At 43.3% G+C, this 22,434-nt stretch overlaps 1 protein-coding gene across 1 annotated transcript in view; it reads left to right on the forward strand.

Annotated features, from left to right (window-relative positions):
- The window catches only part of LOC124544915 (cytochrome P450 6j1-like), a 114,849-nt gene that overhangs the window by 74,481 nt on the left and 17,934 nt on the right, over nucleotides 1–22,434 (forward strand). The window contains exons 4-6 of the mRNA XM_047123654.1: nucleotides 1,715–1,974; nucleotides 3,914–4,037; nucleotides 12,174–12,392. Of these exons, the coding sequence (XP_046979610.1) occupies nucleotides 1,715–1,974; nucleotides 3,914–4,037; nucleotides 12,174–12,392 (603 nt within the window). The remainder of the gene's footprint in view (nucleotides 1–1,714; nucleotides 1,975–3,913; nucleotides 4,038–12,173; nucleotides 12,393–22,434) is intronic.

A 22,434-nucleotide genomic window follows, 5' to 3' on the forward strand; every position in this document is an offset into this window, starting at 1 on the left:
GACATAATCGAAAGGTCCACTCGTGTACAAAATCCTGCTCCGGCGACACTTTCGCAACTCAGTACTTCTACAGGGGACTTCCAACGACTTGTTGAGTCCATGTGAAATCTAGTTGCTGCGCCGGGAAAAAGGAGATGCGACACGATATTGGTAAGTTTCGCATGACTTTCGTCACCTCAGTATACACTGGAATATGTTGGTTATACAACAATTTTCGTATATCTTCAAAGATTGAGTTTAAGAAAACATTCCGATTTTAAATTTTTTGTGATTTCAGTTCTAACCCCCAATATAGTTTTTCGTTGCTGAAGCTCATTTCTTGGTCAAGTGTTTGGGATGAGGGAAAACTAGATGCCCCATAAATGACAAAATGAATTTTGTGCAGAGTTTCATAGTTGAACTAAGAGCTGGAAACGGAGAAATAGTGTACCAAATTGACTGTCTCCAGGTCTAATTTTTTAAGAAAGTGTTTACTTGTTTGAAAATAATCAGGGCAATTAAGAAAAACTTAATTAGTGATTTGAAGGAAAACTGAAATATTTCACGAACAGCTGCCACGTAAATGAAGTGTCAAAAAGTTCATCTCTTCAGGACGTGTCTGCTTCGAAAAAGTTGCATTGGTGTCATACTGGATTTTTTAAATGACTTCTTTCGAAACAAGTACTAAATTTTGCAACATTTCGAGAATAACAGAAACTAGGAAGACGAATGAGGTGTTAATCTTCTATTTTGCGCATAAGAAATTACAATGGTGTGATACTTAACTGTCAAAATGATTTCATTCAAATGAAATTTAGGACATTTCGAGACCAGAAGACGCTGGCGGAGAAAATATGGCGTCAATAAGATCGCGCATCCCAAACAAAATTGGAAAATTAAGAAATAAATTTTAAAAAGTAGATCCAAAGTTTTGTGAAATGATTTACGTAACAGTAGGGAAAATAATTGGAGAAACATTTGGCGTACCTTTGAATGGTATCCAAAATCATGTACAGCAAATGAAATGCGTCAAATGTTTCTTTGATCTATTTTATTTCTTAATTTAAGACATATTGCATCACAAAACATTTGAACGCTACTTTTCAAACTATTTTTATATTTATAAATCACGTTACCAGTGTATCATTTTTTACGACGTTTTATCTATATTTTCAGGTCGTTTTAGTGATAATTTTCAAACTCCATGTCCTTCTTCATGTTTGTAAACTAAATGAGTTTAAGTACGGATGGGTGCCACCACTAGCCCCCTTCTATGGGTGCCCCTGCTTTGGTTTCTACAGTATCTGAAAGGAACCTGTAAACGGACACTTAGAAGCGGACTTGTATGATCTTGCTTTGTTATATAGCTGCAACAAAAAAATGTTCAAATACGAAGAGAATATGAACTTTTGAAATGTTGTGCAACATAAGAAACTTGAAGATTAGATGCATAGATTGGATAACTAATGGAAAGGTACTGAATTGAATGAGGAGAAATATCACAAACCTAAAACAAGGAATCAGGTGACCATCCTGCTGCATGAAAATGCAGTTATTTGAGTAATGAAGGTAAATGGTGGAGTGAGGGGTGGGTTTTGTGTAGGGGGACCAAAGTTTAAATACAGTAAGCAGATTCAAATGGTTGTCGGTTGCAGTAGTTATGCAGATATGATAGTGGTGTGTAGAACTGCATCAGACCAGTGTTTGGACTGAAGATTAAAACTTGCTGTTGCAGATAGCAACGTGGAAGTGCAGGAGCTGATGGCGTGCTACACGACCGACGCGGTGTGTTCGGCATTTGTGGGCACGAAGGGTGGCGCCCTGCAGGACCCTAAGGCCCCCATGCGGGAGAGCCTGAAAAGGATCATGCGCGACGATTTGGTGGGGCAGCTGGCTCAGGCCATGAGCTTCCTGGCACCCAAGCTGTTCGAGAAGCTCAACATCAGCGTCATCAGGAAGGAGTTCGAGGAATTCCTTTATAAGACTACTGAAGAGGTATGACCACCTAAAAAAGCTCTAGTTTTAAAGTGCGCAGCACCTAAAGTGTTTTTCCGATATGTTATGCACAAATCTCAAGCACTGGGTTCCAGAGGAAAAATGGTCCTCTTAGAACAAAAAAAATATTGGCTATGTTCCTGTTTATTTATAAGACTCAGACAGAAAAATTGGGTACCAGCTGCCTCATTCTTCCTTCCTCAGCATGTTTAAAAATTTTCCCAAAAATTTTGGTATTCAAACATATTCACACTCTTTTTGACATGCTACTCACCTCAAACTCTCACAAGTTCCTCTAACTGTGGCTCACTCACACCCATCAATTCACTGCTGTAAGTCGCTCATACCTACACTAATTCAGCTCAACTCACTCTCATAATCCCTGTCATTGTCTCCTGTGTCACAGCCATAGTCCCCTTCATTTTGTCCTACTACAGCTGTCACCTCTCACTGTCACTGTCTCCCTCTTGCTCTCTCTCACTCCTAATATCTCATTCTTTCCTTCCTGTTGCTGCTGTCTGTTCTCATTGTCACTATCTCTCTCTTCCTTGTTGTCATTGTCATATACTCTCTCATTATCATTGGCTCCCTCCCATCCATTTCACTTTCTCTTTAATCCTCCCCCCCCCCCCCCCCCCCTCCTCCGGTAATGTCTCCTTCACTCTTTTCCCAGCACTGCTCTTTCACTGACAACCACGTTCCACTGCCACTGTGTCCCTGTGTTTCTTTCAGACTGCACTGTTTCCTTCACTCTCTCTATAACACAATCACTGCCTACTATCTCTCAGTATTTATTATTTTCCCATCTCTTTGCCTCTACCCACATATTCCCACCTCAGAAAAAAAAGTGGTGCAAATATGTTTGCATGCCAAGATTATTGGGAAAATTTTTAAAGGTGGTGAGGAAGATAGAATGAGGCACCTGGTACCTCACTTTCCAGTCATTCTCTTAAATAAAAAGGAACATATTTGCATTTTTTGTGCTCTGATAGGAGCATTTTTCTGTTCATTCCCTACTTTTCCCTGCTGGAGCAGGGCATGTAACTCATATGAAAAGAAATGTATTGGTCAGTAAAATTTAGGTAGTTTACTTACGTGAAACTTAAATAATGCAAAGTAAATTTTACACCTCAGACCGAACTTCATCTGCAAAAAAATTTGTGCGCTTCAGTACTACAACATGGAGTTCTGTGATGATAATGGAGATACTTTTCAGCGTGTTTCTCCAAGAAACATCACTTTATAAACTGTGTTTTCGTCCCATACCAGATTTCACATGCCTATTTTATGTGTACAAATTGGATAACTTTCAACCTCTGTATCTCGGAAATGGATAAAGATATCAAGAAAGTTTTCAAAACTGGTCAAGGATGGGGATCTGAGAAATAAATTGTAAAAATTTCAGCCATTTTGTATGCATAGCCGCTTTTGAATGCTCAGCTGGGTTTTGGTCTGCTGGTGACGGTGACAATATAGTAAAAAACCTTTTTGTTGAGTTTTCCAGGTAACTGCCCATGAACTAATGCCTCCATAAGTCCCATCAAGCCCACCGTAGACTACATTAAATGCAAAAAGAACCAGCCAATTTGCTCCATTTGCCTAAGAAGGAGGAAGTACATAATATTCATTCTTTGACCCTGTATTGTAGGATAGTGGGTATACAAATGGTGCCTAGCCCAAGGGTTATCCAAAATGCTTTTATCACCAATAAAACCTAAGGTATGAGCATCAGATAATCCCATTTTTGTGTGCAGTGTTTTGGAATGTATTAGGTACACATGCTGTCACATGTGTGCTTGTTTTACTGAAGTGCTTTAAAAATTTTCTCAGTGTGTTTATCGTGCAACTACATTCCATAAACTTCTTCTTGAGGAAACCACTCTCCAGTTATGAACTCCTAAAAGTTAATCTGCTCTATGATGGCTTTCGTTGTTTACAGACAATGGCTTACCGCAAGAAAAATGGCATAGTGCGAGAGGACTCCATTGACATGCTGATGCATGTCCGTGATGGACAGACGGATGAGTCAAAGCGCCTGCGAGATGAGACTGGCCAGGAATTTAGTACGTACTGTAGTTACATTCTACACTCTGCCACTACTCCTATTATGTAGAAGTAGGTTGGAATTCACATTTAGTGCCTTGGATAACTACTTATGCACTGACTTTGTCATTTGAGATGGTTGGATGACATAGCATTTTGCTGATACACAAGGTGTTTATAAATTAGTTATGCAAAAGTAATCTTTAATTGTGGAAAAGGTACATAACTTAAAGAAATGTATGGTAGAGCACTGACTTAAGTATATCTTCAAGTTTTATTTACCAATATTCGGTGTGGCCACCTTTTGTAACACTGTAGAACTTTTTTAATAGCATCATCCAAGACTGCTGGCCGACCCTATGTGATGTGCAGACAATTTTGGTGAAATGATTGCGCCAATTACTAACCATTTGCCTTTAAGGCAGTGACTTGCGATATTTCGTCCTGAATTGTCTCGACTGTAGTAGCGTACTTGGATTCATGAAACATAAACAACACTGTGCATGCTCTGACCATTATATGACCCTATGATGACGTGCAGTAACTCATCTGTGCATGCTATCTAGTGGGAAATTCGGGAACTAATGGTGTTAGGCAGGAATAAAACTTGTAGATATACAGTCAGCACTGTATCAAATATTTCTATAAGTTAGTTACTCTTTCCACAATTAAAGGTTACTTTTGTATAATTAATTTATAAATACCTTATACACCTTTGAACAATTTTTCAGCTCCACACTGGGAAGTTATTTAATGTGGCAACCGTCATTAACAGCACTATAGGCAAATCATTTGTGGTGATAGATTTATTTTGCTTTCAAACTCGAAGAGCTTATTTACAGTAATTAAATTAAAATCCTTTGTGTGTCAAGTTGTAATTAGGTACGGTTATTAAAATAATTTTACTTAGTATGATGTTTGCAATCAATTGAAAAACAGGCTTAGGTGAGCTAGCAGCAAGATCGTAATTTAGGTACCTCAACAACTGCTTGTACATCCACATGAATAATTGTGATGGTCGTTACCTTTTAAAAATGACTTTATATTTTATTGTGAAGCATCTGAACATAGCAATATCTTTCATCAACAAACTAAACTTTAAACAAGCAGTATTTCTCTTGAATTTATGGTAATCTGTGTCTCCATCCTGAGTGTTACTTTTACAGTGAGATAAATAGAGTGTGGGCAGGTTGACATTTACTCAGATATTTTAGTGCATTTATTACCAAGTGGTGTGTGTTGATGGTAAAGCATCTTGTTGCTTTCTAACTGAGTGCATGATGGCAGGAAGCATGGGTTGCATGTATGGTAGCAATCCACCTGGGCGGAACCACAGTCTAAAAGCAATGATTCACTCATCGTCATCACTTTATACTCCTCACGAGGCAGTCTCCTAGGAGACATAAAAGTGACTCATATCAGATGTGGCAGTAAGTCCCCCACAGGAGGACTGCCTCTAAATGTCTTCTGTTCCATGGCAATCTGCAAAATTCACCAAGGGTATATGTTTACCACTGATTGGTCAGCAAAGGTTCTTTGTTCCACCGCTCCAATTATACTATCTATGCAAAAGTATCTGGACAGCTATTAGAAGGACATTAATATGGTGCGTGTCCAGATTTTGCCTTTGTAACTGCTTGAACTCTGCTCAGTACACTTTCAGTGAGGTGACTGAATGTTTGTGGAGGAACGGCAGAGAGTTGAAACAAAGTTGATGTTTCTAACTTATCCCAAATGTTTTCATTGGGTTCAAGTCAAGACTCTGGGCAGACCAGTCAACTTCAGGAATATTATTGTCAACAAACCATTGCCTCAGACATGCTGCTTTACTACAGGGCTTGTTATGCTCATACAATCATTGTTTCCAAACTGTTCCTCTACTGTACACAGTACTCAATGCTGTAAAATGTGTTCATGTCCTTAAGTAGTTAGCATTTTCTGTTGGACAAGGAGGGGACTACAGCACAATGATGAAAAACACCTCCAGACCATAATGCCACAACCTCTGTACTTCAGTGCTGGCACTACACATGATAGCATGTAAAGTTCTACATCTACATCCATACTCCACAAGCCACCTGACAGTGTGTGGCGGAGGGTACTTTGAGTACCTCTATCAGTTCTTCCTTCTATTCCAGTCTCATATTGTTTGTGGAAAGAAAGATTGCCGGTATGCCATGTGGGCTTTAATCTCTCTGATTTTATCCTGATTGTCTCTTCGCAAGATATACGTAGGAGGGAGCAACATACTGCTCGACTCCTCAGTGAAGATATCTTCTTGAAACTTCAACAAAAGCCCGTACCGAGCTACTGAGCATCTCTCTTGCAGAGTCTTCCACTGGAGTTTATCTATCATCTCCATAACGCTTTTGAGATTACTAAATGATCCTGTAACGAAGTGCACTGCCCTCTGTTGGATCTTGTCAATCTCTTCTGTCAACCCTATCTGGTACGGATCCCACACTGGTGAGCAGTATTCAAGCAGTGGGTGAACAAGTGTACTGTAACCTACTTCCTTTGTTTTTGGATTGCAGTTCCTTAGGATTCTTCCAATGAATCAGTCTGGCATCTGCTTTAACGATTAATTTTATATGGTCACCCCATTTTAAATCACTCCTAATGCCTACTCCCAGATAATTTAAGGAATTAACTGCTTCTAGTTGCTGACCTGCTGTATTGTAGCTAAATGATAAAGGATCTTTCTTCCTATGTATTCGCAGCACATTACACTTGTCTACATTGAGATTCAATTGCCATTCCCTGCACCATGCGTCAATTCGTTGCAGATCCTCCTGCATTTCAGTACAATTTCCCATTGTTACAACCTCTCAATATACTACATCATCATCCGCAAAAAGCTTCAGTGAACTTCCGATGTTATCCACTAGGTCATTTATGTACATTGTGAATAGCAACAGTCCTACGACACTCCCCTGTGGCACACCTGGAATCACTCTTACTTCGTAAGACTTCTCTCCATTGAGAATGTCATGCTGTGTTCTGTTATCTAGGAACTCTTCAATCCAATCACACAATTGGTCTGATAGTCCATATGCTCTTACTTTGTTCATTAAACGACTGTGGGGAACTGTATCAAATGCCTTGCGGAAGTCAAGAAACACGGCATCTACTTGGGAACCCGTGTCTAAGGCCCTCTGAGTCTCATGGATGAATAGCATGAACTGGGTTTTGCATGGTCGTCTTTTTCGAAACCCTTGCTGATTGCTACAGAGTAGATTTCTAGTCTCCAGAAAAGTCATTATACTCTAACATAATGTGTTCCAAAATTCTACAACTGATCGATGTTAGAGATATAGTTCTATAGTTCTGCACATCTGTTCGACGTCCCTTCTTGAAAACGGGGATGACCTGTGCCCTTTTCCAATCCTTTGGAATGCTACGCTCTTCTAGAGATCTACGGTACACCGCTGCAAGAAGGGGGGCAAGTTCCTTCACGTACTCTGTGTAAAATCGAACTGGTATCCCATCAGGTCCAGTGGCCTTTCCTCTTTTGAGCAATTTTAATTGTTTTTCTATCCCTCTGTTATCTATTTCGATATCTACCATTTTATCATCTGTGAGACAATCTAGAGAAGGAACTACAGTGCAGTCATCCTCTGTGAAACAGCTTTGGAAAAAGACATTTAGTATTTCAGCCTTTAGTCTGTCATCCTCTGTTTCAGTTCCATTTTGGTCACAGAGTGTCTGGACATTTTGTTTTGATCCACCTACCACTTTGACATAAGACCAAAATTTCTTAGGAAGTTCTTTAGGCCTTCGCCAAACCCAAACTGTTACATCAGATTGCCACAGTGTATAGTGCCTTATTACCCCAAATCACTGATTTCCAGTCGCTGACTATCCAGTGGCATTGCTTTTTACTCAAATGCAAGCATCACATAGCATTGACTACAGAAATGTGTGGGTTATGAGAAGCTGCCTAACCATTGTACCTCATCTTTTTAACTACCAACACACAGTCATTGTGCTAGCTGGACTGGTGGCAGCACTTTGGATGTCATGAGTGATTTCTTTCACTAATTTGATGCAGTTTTGTACAACCATCCTCTGCAATGCTTGACAGTCCCTTTCCAGATGTACATATTATTTACCTGGTCTTGGTTTAGCTGTGGTTGTTCCACTTCATAATCACATCACCAATAGGCAGCGAGATTTAGAAGGGTTGAAATGTCCCTGATGGACTCATGCAATATGCAATGACTAGACCATGTTCAAAGTCTGAGCTCTTCTGACCTACCCTTTCTGCTGTTATTGTTTCTCTACTGACAACACAATACTCCCCACCTCCCTTTGTAATTGCCTCTCATGACAGCTACTGGCCAATTCCACATTACATGGGGGTGTCTGGTTACTTTTGATCAGATAATGTATTCTTAGAAACTTTCATTTCATTTTTTTAGTAACAGTTTTTTTCCCCTCTGAAGAATACAAGAAAAAATTAGGTCCATCTAAATCTATTTCAGATTTCTCTCTCTCTCTCTCTCTCTCTCTCTCCCCCCCCCCCCCCTCCTCCGTTTGCACACTCCAGACACAAATGTGATGCCACCTCACACTCTTTCTTTACTGTCCTAACTTCCTATGTATGAATGAGAGCTATTCAGAAAGTAAAGTCCAATCGATCATGAAATGGAAATCACAGTGAGAATCAAAAATGTTTTATTTGCAACCTGTCAGCTACTTTTCTATATAGTCACTGCTCTGACTTAGACATCTGTCATAGCATTGTACCAGCTTTCCAGTACGCTTGTCACAAAAGGCAGCCACCTGTGCTTTCTGCCTCTTCTCTATGCTGGTCTGCAGTTCGTTGTCTGTGCCAGAATGTTGTCTTCATATCCAGCAGTTCATGTGAGCAGAGGTGAACATCAGAGGGAGCCATGTCTGTGCTGTATATTGGATGATCAAACCTATCCATCAAAAATGCTGCAGGGGCATCCTTATTGCCCCTGGAGTGTGCAACCAATAATTATCATACGAAGAAAGTGCATTATAGGTATGTTACATGGGGTTGCATATCAGGCGGAACCTCTCAACAGACACCCATACTTGGCGGGAGACACTGTCGTGCTCAGAACTGAAAAGAGCAACTCAATGCAATTGACAGGCATACTAGAGACACTGTCCAACACATCTGTACAAAACTTCATTAGATTTTCACTGTTGTTTCCATTTCATGACCTATCGGACCTTATTTTCTGAATAGCCCTCGTAGTTAATATGCCTAATATCTCGACAGTCGATGTGACTTAAGCTATGCGCAAGTGTCTTGGTGGATATCCGAATAACATGCCAACCTTTAATAAGGTCTATGTTTCACTTTCTTACATATCTGCATTCAGGAAGCAACTTATTCATTTTAGCATTTGATAGATCGTTTGTTGCAGTGAGCTGTCTTCAACTGCCAAATTCAAATGGTCTACATCTACATCTACATACATACTCTGAAAGCAACCATACGTTGCATGTTAGAGATTACCTTGTACCACTGCTGTCATTCTTTCTCCTGTCACACTCACAAATGGAGCGAGGGCCAAAGGACTGTTTATACATTTCCATACAAGCCCTATCTCTCATTTTGTCATTGCCATCCTTATGCATGATGATTGTTGATGTCAGTAAGGGTGTTCTTCAGTATGTTCCTAATGCTGGTGCTCTACATCTCCTCAATAGTAAAAATTGTGAAAAGAACATTTTCTCACATCCTAGGATTCCCATTTGAGTTCACAGAACATTTCCAGAATATTCATATGTAGATCAAATCTGCTGGCGACAAATCTAGCAGCATATCTCTGAAACGTTTTGATACCTTCCTTTAACCTGGCCTGCTGTGAATTTTTGACAATGTTGACTGTAATACTCTCTTTCAAATTGTAAAGGTGGCAGAGGTAAAATACGATAAAAATAAAAATAAAATAAAATAAAATCTGTACAATTAGTACAGAAAGCAGATGGCAGTTATAAGAGTCGAGGGGGCATGAAAGGGAAGCAGTGGTTGGGAAAGGAGTGAGACAGGGTTGTAGCCTCTCCCCGATGTTATTCAATCTGTATATTGAGCAAGCAGTAAAGGAAACAAAAGAAAAATTCGGAGTAGGTATTAAAATTCATGGAGAAGAAGTAAAAACTTTGAGGTTCGCCAATGACATTGTAATTCTGTCAAGAGACAGCAAAGGACTTGGAAGAGCAGTTGAACGGAATGGACAGTGTCTTGAAAGGAGGATATAAGATGAACATCAACAAAAGCAAAACGAGGATAATGGAATGTAGTCAAATTAAATCGGGTGATGCTGAGGGGATTAGATTAGGAAATGAGACACTTAAAGTAGTAAAGGAGTTTTGCTATCTAGGGAGTAAAATAACTGATGATGGTCGAAGTAGAGAGGATATAAAATGTAGACTGGCAATGGCAAGGAAATCGTTTCTGAAGAAGAGAAATTTGTTAACATCGAGTATAGATTTAAGTATCAGGAAGTCGTTTCTGAAAGTATTTGTATGGAGTGTAGCCATGTATGGAAGTGAAACATGGACGATAACCAGTTTGGACAAGAAGAGAATAGAAGCTTTCGAAATGTGGTGCTACAGAAGAATGCTGAAGATAAGATGGGTAGATCACGTAACTAATGAGGAGGTATTGAATAGGATTGGGGAGAAGAGAAATTTGTGGCACAACTTGACTAGAAGAAGGGATCAGTTGGTAGGACATGTTTTGAGGCAGCAAGGGATCACAAATTTAGCATTGGAGGGCAGCGTGAAGGGTAAAAATCGTAGAGGGAGACCAAGAGATGAATACACTAAGCAGATTCAGAAGGATGTAGGTTGCAGTAGGTACTGGGAGATGAAGAAGCTTGCACAGGATAGAGTAGCATGGAGAGCTGCATCAAACCAGTCTCAGGACTGAAGACCACAACAACAACAACAACAACGGCTGGGCTGTAAGAGTGCCACAGATGTAATGAAATGAAATGACAACCCAGACCATCACTTCTAGTAGTTGGGTGATATGGTGAGTGAAAGTTTGGTATCCCCTGTTGCCTCGGGTGTCTCTAGACGTGTCTTTACTGGTCATCAGGGCCTAGAATCCTATTGACTGTAGTAGAATTGTCTTCATTGATGAGTCTTGTTTCGATGACCAGCAAAGGTGTGTCTGGAGATCTGCAAATGCAGCAGGACACCAACCTACCTGTCACCTGCCATACAGTCTTACAAAGAGGAGCAATGGTCAGGGGTGCCATTTCATTTTGTAGCAGGAAGCCTTTGTCATACACGGCACACTTATAGCACAGTGTTATGTCAACAATATTCAAGCCTCATTTTGTTGCACTTCTCAGCAAGCCATCCTGAACTTGCATTTCAGTAAGATAATGCCCAAACACAGATGGCAAGAGTTTCTACTGCTTGTCTTCATGCTTGCCAAATCTTACCTTGGCCAGCAAGGTCACCAGATTTCTACCCAATTGAGAATGTTTGAAGCATTATGGGGACAGCCCTCCAATCAGCTTGGCATTTCGATGAGTTAATGCACCAACTGGACAGAAGTTGGCATAAGGCATAAGGACAAGATGTGACAAACATATTATTGGCTTGTTCAATTTGTGGAGCTCTTTCTATTGAATAAATCATTCAGTTTTTCTAAAATTGAAATCATTTGCTTGTCAGTACATCTATGTCACATCTACAAATTTCTGTCCCTTCGGATAATTCCTTCATGGTGCATCGTTTTGTTTTCTCTTAGAATGTATTATGATGAGTTTCTAGGTTTTATTGTAAATGTTGTATAAAATTTGCACATAAGGAAGGTTAGGGTTCAACCTCCAGTCAACTGTGAGGTCATCAGAGATAGTGCACAAACTCAGTTTGCAGTATGATGGGGAAGAAAAGCAGCTGACCTTTCAAAGAAACCACCCTAGCATTTTCCTTGTTTAGTTTGTGGGAAACAGAAAAAAATAAATATGTGTAACCGGACAAGAACTTTAACTGCCATCCATGCAGACATGATTTCAGTGTTCTACCATTTCACCTACTCTCTCAGTATGCCATCTGTGTGTGATGTTCAAGATAGACAATTATTGGCCATTGTGATGGATCACAACTACACTTAATCAAATCCAATATTTTAAACTCATGTTTCTTTTTGTGGCCAGGATTTGACCAGAAAGATGTGGTGGCACAGGTGCTGACTTTCCTAATGGCTGGCTTCGAGACCTCTGCCTCAACCATGGTGTTCACACTGTACGAGCTGGCTCTGAACCAGGAGCTGCAGCAACGCATCCGCCAGCAGGTGAAGGAGGTGGCCGCCAAGCATGGTGGCATCACATATGAAGCAGTTGCAGAGATGACCGACCTCAACAATGCCGTCAGTGGTCAGTTTCTCGTCATTTGTCCTTCTATCATCTAGACGATAGATGGAAACACACAAATTTTTAGCTGCAAACACATACTTGCACATGAATATATGACTTCAACACCTACTTTTGCACTACACCATCCACCATACAATGTTGGGGTAGGATACATAGCATCCTTGATGAACTTTCCTTTGTGGGCACTAGGCCATGGTCCAAGGCATGTATCTGTGCCCAAGGTTTCTATCAGTTACTGTGGGAGACCTCATAGGGGGGTCATAAAGAATCTGGGGTCAGTTTCAAACATAAGCAAACTAAGCAAGCTGAACTGCAGTGGTCATTTCATGTCATCATCAGGATGCTGCCTAAGATGTCTAATTTCAGTTGTTGTTCTGTTTTATTTAACACTTTGGAGACAACCCACTTAGAAGCATGTAGAGCCTAGAAAACTGGACATTTATGACATTATTTAAAGCAATACTGACACATATGAAATTAAAATATTTTCAGGAGTAATATGGATTAAAAAAGACCAAGCTTAAAGATTTATTTTTCAGATAACAAATTTTAAAGCAATGATGACAAAGTATACCTAGCCTTCCAAAAAAAAGTACATGGTGAGTTATTGAACAATTTATTCCACTTGAGCTTCCGAAATCTCTTGCTCACTCAACAAACATGAGATATTTGTAGCAGAATGACAGCAAACTGTGAGCGCATTTATGAAATTACATCAGTGTGATGATATACTGGCTCAGCCATTCGTGACAGCAGCTGTTGTGTTTGATAACATTACTTTTGAAATAAATCTATAAATTGACAAAAGAACATGGTACGTGTAAGGTTGGTTGGTTTGTGGGATTAAAGGGACCAGACTGCTACGGTCATCAGTCACTTTTTACAAGTACTAAAAACACCCACAGAGAATAAAAACGATTAACAGAATAGAGCACAGACAACACAGAACAAGAGAAACTGAGACAAAGACCAGACAAAATGAACTAAAATGACACAGAGTGTGACGGTGGTTGGCCGACCATAGAAATAAAAAAGGAAAAGCCAACCACTTAAAACACATTAAAAAATCAGTTTAAAACCGTAGGCCAAAGGAAAGAATCAACACAAAACAATAAGATAAAACAGAAACACTTAGATTAAATGATAAAAACCCCCTGCCCGAATAAAACATAAAACTAAGTCAGCCGTAGCAGAGTCATCTGTCAAAAGGGCAGGGAGCGTGTCAGGCAGTGCAAAAGACTGCCTGAGCATAGCTAAAAGTGGACACTCCAATAAAATATGGACCACAGATAAAACGGAGCCGCAGTGACATAGACGTGCATCCTTACGGCACCATAAGTGGCCGTGCATAAGCCGAGTGTGCCCAATGCGCAGCCGGCAGAGGACAACAGACTCCTTGCGGGAGACCCGCATGGATGACTGCCACACAGTCGTCGTCTCCTTGATTGGACGGAGTTTGTTGGGCGTGGGCAGATTGCGCCATTCAGTGTCCCAAACCGAAAGAACGTCACGGCGTAAGACTGCCTGCAAATCAGTCTCCGGGAGGCCAATCGCCAGAGATGATTTACTAGTGCCCTCTTTCGCCAGGCGGTCAACATTCTCATTTCCAGGTATCCCAACATGGCCTGGGGTCCACACGAAGACCACAGAGTGGCCGCAACGCACAAGAGTATGCAGGGACTCACGGATAGCCATCACCAGACGAGAACAAGGGAAACACTGGTCGAGAGCACGTAAACCACTCAGGGAATCGCTACAGATAACGAAGGACTCACCTGAGCAGGAGCGGACATACTCTAGGGCTCGAAAGATAGCGACCAGCTCAGCAGCCAGCCGGCAAGGAACGTTGTTCGGAATGGTCCCCTAGAGTTAGTGCATAACCAACTCGACCAGCAACCATCGAGCCATCAGTGTAAACAATGCCAGAGCCCTGATACGTGGCCAGGATGGAATAAAAGCGGCAGCGGAAGGCCTCTGGAGGGACTGAGTCCTTTGGGCCCTGTGCCAAGTCGAGCTGAAGGCAAGGGCGAGGCACACACCACGGGTGTGTAAGCAGAGGTGCCCGGAAAGGAGGTGGAACAGGGAAAAACCCAAGCCCGGAGAGAAGCTCCTTGACGCATACGGTGATTGGACAACCCGACCAGGGCCGACGGTCTGGCAGATGGACGACTGACTGCGGGAACAGGACACAGGAATTTGGATGCCCGGGCAAGCTAAAAACATGGGCAGCATAAGCAGCCAGTAATTGTTGGCATCGTAACTGCAGTGGAGGGACACCTGCCTCCACTAGTATGCTGTCCACAGGGCTGGTGCGGAAAGCACCAGTGGCAAGGCGTATCCCGCTATGGAGGATTGGGTCCAGCATCCGCAACGCAGATGGGGATGCGGAGCCATAAGCCAGGCTCCCATAATCCAGACGAGACTGGATTAATGCCTGGTAGAGCCATAACAGGGTAGATCGGTTGGCACCCCAACGGGTGTGGCTCAAGCATCGCAGAGCATTGAGATGCCGCCACACACCTGTTTGAGCTGCTGCATATGAGGCAGCCAAGTCAACCGGGCATCGAAAACCAACCCCCAAAAACCTGTGTGATTCCACCACTGAAAGAAGTTCGCCATCAAGAGAAAGCTGCGGCTCCGGGTGGACAGTACGTCGCCAGCAGAAATGCATAACGCGGGTCTTGGCTGCCGAAAACTGGAACCCATGAGCTACAGCCCAAGACTGCGCCTTGCGGATAGCGCCCTGTAGCTGACGTTCAACAGCTGCAATGCCAGTAGAGCTGTAGTAAAGGCAGAAGTCGTCAGCATACAGGGAAGCGGAGACAGAATTTCCCATGGCTGCAGCGAGCCCGTTAATGGCTATTAAAAACAGGCAGACACTTAAAACAGAACCCTGTGGCACGCCGTTCTCCTGGATGTGGGAGGAACTATATGAGGCTGTAAAGGTCGAGGAGGTGTCACTTGCAGTCCACTGAAAGCTGTTTCAGCATCTGACAGTGGATGCGATCTGGCCCGGGAGCGGTATCAGGGCAAGCGGCAAGGGCACTGTGAAATTCCCACTCACTGAATGGAGCATTGTAGGATTCAGAAGTGTGGATGCGAAAAGAAAGGCTCCGACATTCCATCCACTCTTTGATAGAGCGGAAGGCCTGGGGGTAATTCGCAGAAGTGGAACTCAGAGCAAAATGCTCTGCTAAGCGGGTTGCAATGACGTCGGAGTCAGTACAAACTGCTCCATTCAGGGAGAGCGCAGGGATGCTGACAGGGGTCCGATAGCCATAGACACGTCGAATCTTGGCCCAGACCTGTGATGGAGTGACATGGAGGCCAATGGTGGACACATACCGCTCCCAGCACTCCTTCTTGCCTTGGTGGATAAGGAGGCGGGCCCGTGCACACAGCCATTTGAAGGCGATAAGGTGGTCTATGGAGGGATGTCGCTTGTGACGCTGGAGCGCCCGCCGGCGATCTTTAATCACTTCAGCGATCTCAGGCGACCACCAAGGCACAGCCCTCCGCCGAGGGGACCCAGAAGAACGGGGAATGGCAGATTCGGCGGCAGTAACGATGCCGGTGGTGACCGACTGAACCACCGCATCAATGTCATCACTAGAGAGAGGCTCAATTGCGGCAGTGGAGGAAAACAAGTCCCAGTCAGCCTTATTCATAGCCCATCTGCTGGGGCGCCCAGAAGAGTGATGTGGTGGCAGTGACAGAAAGATCAGAAAGTGGTCACTGCCACACAAGTCGTCATGCACACTCCATTGGACAGACGGTAAGAGGCGAGGGCTACAGATCGAAAGGTCAACGGCGGAGTATGTGCCATGCGCCATGCTGAAGTGTGTGAAGGAACCATCACTTAGAAGTGAAAGATCGAGCTGTGCCAATAAATGCTCAATGGTGGCGCCTCGACCTGTTGCCACTGATCCACCCCACGGAGGGTTATGGGCGTTGAAGTCACCCAGTAACAAGAAAGGTGATGGCAATTGGGCTAGCAGCGCAGCCAGCTCATGCTGCGTGACATCACCATCCGGTGGAAGGTAAAGACTGCAGACGGTAATAGCCTAACAGCGACAGCCTCTAAAGCTGTTTGTAGAGGGACAGACTCGCTGTGAAGAGAGTTAAGGACATAGATGCAGACGCCATCAGACACCCTTTCATATGCTGCCCGGTTCTTATAATAACCCCGATAGCCACAGAGGGCGGGGGTTCGCATTGCTGGAAACCAAGTTTCCTGAAGAGCAATGCAGAAGAAAGGATGAAGGCTGATAAGTTGGCGGAGCTCAGCTAGATGGTAGAAGAAACCGCTGCAGTTCCACTGGAGAATGGTATTGTCCATGGCTGAGAAAGGCGTGACGGGACTGGGAAGGCAGATTACGCCGCTGGGTCACCTGCTGCCTCCGATTGAGCACCTGTGCTAGTGCTATCCATGGCGTCTGAGGGACCGGCGAGATCGAGGTCCTCAGCAGACGCCAGAATCTCCACCTCGTCCTCAGACGCGGAGCTGGAAGGTTGCGGTGGGGTGGCTGCCACTGTGAGTTCCTTGGGCTGAGAGCTCTTCTTCTTGGATTTCTCACGCTGCTCCTTGGGTTTAACTGGCCGGGAGGGCTTCACCGATTCAATCTCCGGGACTGAGGAGGATCGTGAAGCCCTTCGACCAGCTGATTGCAGGCACTTACACCACTGTTGGTTGTCAGCCTTCCCACTGGTGGAAACCTGGGAAGGGAGGGACCCAAGGGACCCCTTGCGAGCGTGAGAAGCCGAAGAAGTTGGACACTTCTCCGGCTTAGAAGCAGGGACGGATGTCCCTAATGGGGGGGATGGTGTTGCTCGTGTGGTAGGTGGCGCAGGACCAACCCGGTGGGTAGAGCCCCCCACTGGCAAGGGGCAGGAGGAGTTGTACCACTCAGCGATCCGGCCGGAAGTCGCGAAACTGATAGGGCGAGCACAGGTGTTGTAGCAGCGGCGTAGGAAGATGTCATTCTCACGGGGTGTAATCGGTCATATTTCCTTTTGGCCTCAGTATAAGTCAGTCGGTCCAGGGTCTTATATTCCATGATTTTGCGTTCTTTCTGGAAGATTCTGCAGTCTGGAGAGCAAGGTGAATGGTGCTCCTCGCAGTTGACACAGATGGGAGGCGGGGCACATGGAGTATTGGGATGAGATGGGCGTCCGCAATCTCGACATGTGAGGCTGGAAGTGCAGCGGGAAGACATATGGCCGAACTACCAGCACTTGAAGCACCACATCGGGGGAGGAATATAGGGCCTGACGTCACATCGGTAGACCATCACCTTGACGTTTTCCGGTAACGTATCACCCTCGAAGGCCAAGATGAAGGCACCGGTAGCTATCTGATTTTCCTTCGGATCCCGATGAACGCGCCGGACGAAATGTACACCTCTGCGCTCTAAGTTGGCACACAGCTCATCATCAGACTGCAAACGAAGGTCCTTATGGTAAATAACTCCCTGGACCATATTTAAACTCTTATGCGGTGTGATCGTAACAGCAACATCCCCCAACTTGTCACAAGCAAGTAACCGTCGTGACTGGACAGAGGATGCCGTTTGTGTCAGGACCGATCCAGAGCGCATTTTGGACAAGCCCTCCACCTCCCCAAACTTGTCCTCTAAATGCTCGACGACGAACTGAGGCGTTGTGGAGAGAAAAGACTCCCCATCAGCTCTCGTACAAACTAAGAATCGGGGCGAATAACTGCTACTGCCATCCTGAGATTTACGTTCCTCCCACGGTGAGGCCAGGGAGGGGAACGTTTTCGGATCATACTTCTGAGCGTTAAATTGAGCCCGAGAACGCTTAGAGACTGCTGGCCACCAGCAAGAGACGATGTACCACGCTTCATTGCGGGTCATCCACCCTGATGCCACCTACTCCGAACAAGGGCCCTCCCCACGGGCGCCACCCAGCCACAGCAAAGGCCACCTGGCAGGATGGCTGTTGCCGGGAGTCCTGATACCCCAGGAGGATAGGCATCTACTCCTTGGCATACGTGGGGAGTTAACGGCGCAGGCATCAGTAGAGCGATCCCTGTGTTGTCAGGGGGCTACAACCAACAGGGTACATGGCAGCCCCACCGCAACGGACGGGCTACCGTGCTGGATGTTAGGTAACATCTGGTCCATGGTCGCCGCCAGTGCAGAAAGAGGCACTGCACTGTGAAAGGTGTACTCTGCACGCAGGAATGTAGTCATGCCCAAGAGATGGAGAGCGGGCAGGACTGCAATTCAACAGCGAATAAGCTAGCGAAAGGTCTGATCGCAAGATGGACACAATGCACCAAGTAAGGCGCCCTTCCCCAATCGGCTCGCTCTTCAGAAAATTTTGAGAGATGGAAGTCAAACCCAACAGGGGACCATCACAGAAGGCCGAAAAGTTTGAGACTCCTTTTAGTTGCCTCTTACGACAGGCAGGAATACCGCGGGCCTATTCTTACCCCCGAACCCGCAGGGAGGTGGTACATGTAAGGAAGAGACAGTGAGAGGGCCGTACATTGTTCTCATATTAAATGAGTCCAGAATTCAAATGACAGATGGGTTGCACATTGAGAAAATCACAGCCCGAGCTATACGCGGGTGTGGTCTTTTGAACTCAGAATTGTGGCCTGAGCTATTTTCGGGCTTTGTCTTCAAAGTGTTGGGGATTGCTTTTGTATTTCTGTGCCCTCTCTGTGCATCCTAGCATAGTAATGATCAAATATTGATAATCATAGTGTCAGAGAAATTAATTTGGTGGTCCTCATGCATGATCTGCTGGTGATGTTTCACTGATGACAGTTGTTCTTGTTGTGTGCCTTAGTGCTAAATAAGGCAAACAGAACCAACTCTTCCTCACTATAGCCTCCGTAACACCAGTCGGCATAACTGCGATCTCAGCCAGCAGTCTAGTGATCCACCTATTGCATGGTATAAACAATCTTGCTTACTGAGCTTGTTTAAGTTTGAAACTCCTATCTGAGTCTTTATAGCCTCTGATGATGACTACAGCATTAGGAGATGAAACATCAGCCACAGAATTATGTTTTGGACCATGCCCATAAAACAAAAGCCACCAAGGACACTAGACCAGCCATTAAAAGCCTGCATTGTAGTTTATATCATGTAGCAGTGTCGTGTTCCAGGTTTCATGTTCATGTTGCATGGGAAGAAATAGTCAATAACCCTCCACATGGACTCAAATTTCTCTGCATTTAGCATTGTGATCACTGTAGTTCGGCAATCAGGTTGAGAGGAACATGCAATGCTAACTGACCTTGTCATCCTGTATAAGGCCTTGTGTGGATGTTGTGCAGAGAGGCATGAGGTTAGCACACAACTCTCCTGGCTGTTGTTGGCTTCCCAAACCTTGCAGCCACTACTTCTCATCCAAGTAGCTCCTCAGCTGGCATCACAAGAATGAGCGGATCCCATTCTAGTCCTCCCACCAAGGGAAAATCCCTTGCAGTTCCAGGAACTGACCTTGGGTCCTACACATGGCACTCAGCCACACTGGCCACTCAGTTATGGAAGAGGATCGTTATCATGGAGACAGTTATTTCTTGGTAAAGAGGTATATTGTTTGATTCATTTTGATACATGTTCACTATGAAGTTTTTGAGGAAAGATCTCTGAGAAGGCATAGTATTTCTTTTAGCATTTCCATCTGCAGTTTGTTAAGCACTCCCATGATATCCTAGTGCTGACTAAACAGAAACATGGGGGTGAATCGAGCATATCTTCATGGAATTTCTTCCATTAATTCAAACTTGGTAAGGGTCCCAGACTGATGAACAACACTTGGGAATTGATCACGAGAGGGTATTGTAACCGACCTATTTTGTACTGGAATTACACTTCCTCAGGATTTCTCCAAGTGAATCTGAGGCTGAAATCTGCATTTCCCACTGCTAGGTTTATGTTGTCATTTCACCTTAAATTGCTCCAAACAGGAGTGCCTAGACACTTAAAATAGTGACTGGTTCCAGCAACTGATTGCTTATCATGTAGCCACAAGGAATGAAACCTTTTCATCTATTTACAAGCATTACATCAGATTCATTTATGTTCAGAGTTAGTTGCTAATCTTTGCTCCTGGTGGTGATCGTCAGCAGATCTCTGTGTATTTCATAAAAGGTTTCAAATGGTGTCACCACACTCTTAACATATACAGTCACGACAGCCACTGCTGTGAAAGTTGTTACCATCTTGATGGATGAAACACCATTAGCACCCCTAATGGTGAGAGAGCAGCCTGCAAGATTAATGTTGCTGCTGTCTGTTCTTATTATGATATGCACATTGTTTGAAACTTAACAGTTTTCTGTGATGTCTAATGATGCACATTTTCTTACATGTCACTCAACTTTCCATCATACAACTCTTGCCATTTGTGGCTGAGATGTAGCAGCAATTGTGGAATGGGTTTCTTCTGTGTGGGGAAAAAGTTTTCTAGCTTTTGAAATGTCACATTTGTGTGGTTTTCCCTTCAGCTACAGTTGTTGTGGCTTGTTTGGCACATTAAATAATGTGAGTAACACATTCCATAGAAGTTTCCTATGTTCTAAATTCACTGATTTGACTGGAAGTGTAGTGAACAAAACTTCATTAGTTGAGTAAATGTATGATGTCTTTCAGCAAAAGGTCAGATCTTCAGGTGTTTACAAGCCATTTTCTGTTCTTAAAGGGAAATGACAATATTGAGTAAATATCAATAGATTATAAGAGAATTGTGTCCCAGGGTCGTTAGGAAATAGACAAATATTGTGTCTTCTTTTTTATGTTTCTGCATTTTTTGTGATGGACGATACACCCATTTGTAAAAACCATTCTATGAACCTATATAAACAATTATGGTTCACTTTCGCTGAACTGAACAGTATAACTTGCTGGATGCTTAGCGTGCTGCCATCACAGTGGCTAACAAAAATAAATTGCAGTGTCGCAACTGTTATGTTAGACTTATAGAGTATAAATATGTACGGAGTAGCATTGAGATGTGCAGAATGAGAATTCTGTCTCACTGTCAGAAGTACTGTGAAACATTGTATAAGCGTTTTACAGATCTCTTAGCAATTTGATACCAGAAACTGAAGTTGACTTAAAGATGTAAAGAGCAATGGCATTGTGGTTTCTCACAACAGCATCATAGCTGAGAGTCCACTTTATTACAATTTTTTGATAACAGGATAAGACTTGACAGCCAACAATTTTTTTTATATTTTCTATTGCACTGATTCACATTGTTGAATTTGTTCTTATTAATTATGTTACAATGATGCGGTATGGGAAACTGTCTTGTGCAGGAATACATACGTTCAAAGTTTTGAAACCCTGCATAAATTGGAGGATATCAACCAGACTGTCATGAACAAATTCTGTCTGCATATTAACATAGCACCATTATGTGTACACTAACTGGTAGTTTACTCAAACACACTTGCAAATTTATCTAGTATTTGTCTCATAAACACATGGCCATAAAATTGCAGAATTATCTCTACAAGACTTCCTAATATTGTGTCTCAGTATTTTTCAACATATAAAGTGCCTCATCTCAATATGACATTTACAGTTATATATTTGTTATACATACCTAAGGAAAGTAATTAGTCCTACATTCACATACTTCTCTTTATATCTGTAATGACGACAGTACTGCTTCATAGCTATTACTAAAACTCAAATGTGCAGAAACATATATAAAACAAGGTGAATATGTGTAATATTCAAGTTTTGCTATTACTGCAAATTTCAGACAACAAGTGTTGTACTAAAATCACATGACCAGACCAGTTTGACATTGAGAATATGCACAGTGGCCTATGCTCACTCCATAGATATAAGTAGACTTTGATGTCACCTATGTGTACACAATAGCCTCATCTGTGGACAGTCTCGAAGGCTACAGATGCTACGTGCCAAATATCTTTTCCTCAGTTGTGCAAATGGTTAGCATGTCAGTGCAACTGCACAATGTAGGAGGGAACAATGCCATCTGCATTCTATATATAAGGAAAAATTGTACAGCGGGTTGTTTATTCAGC

The sequence above is a fragment of the Schistocerca americana genome, chromosome 8 (assembly GCF_021461395.2).
Source record: "Schistocerca americana isolate TAMUIC-IGC-003095 chromosome 8, iqSchAmer2.1, whole genome shotgun sequence".
NCBI lineage: Eukaryota > Metazoa > Arthropoda > Insecta > Orthoptera > Acrididae > Schistocerca > Schistocerca americana.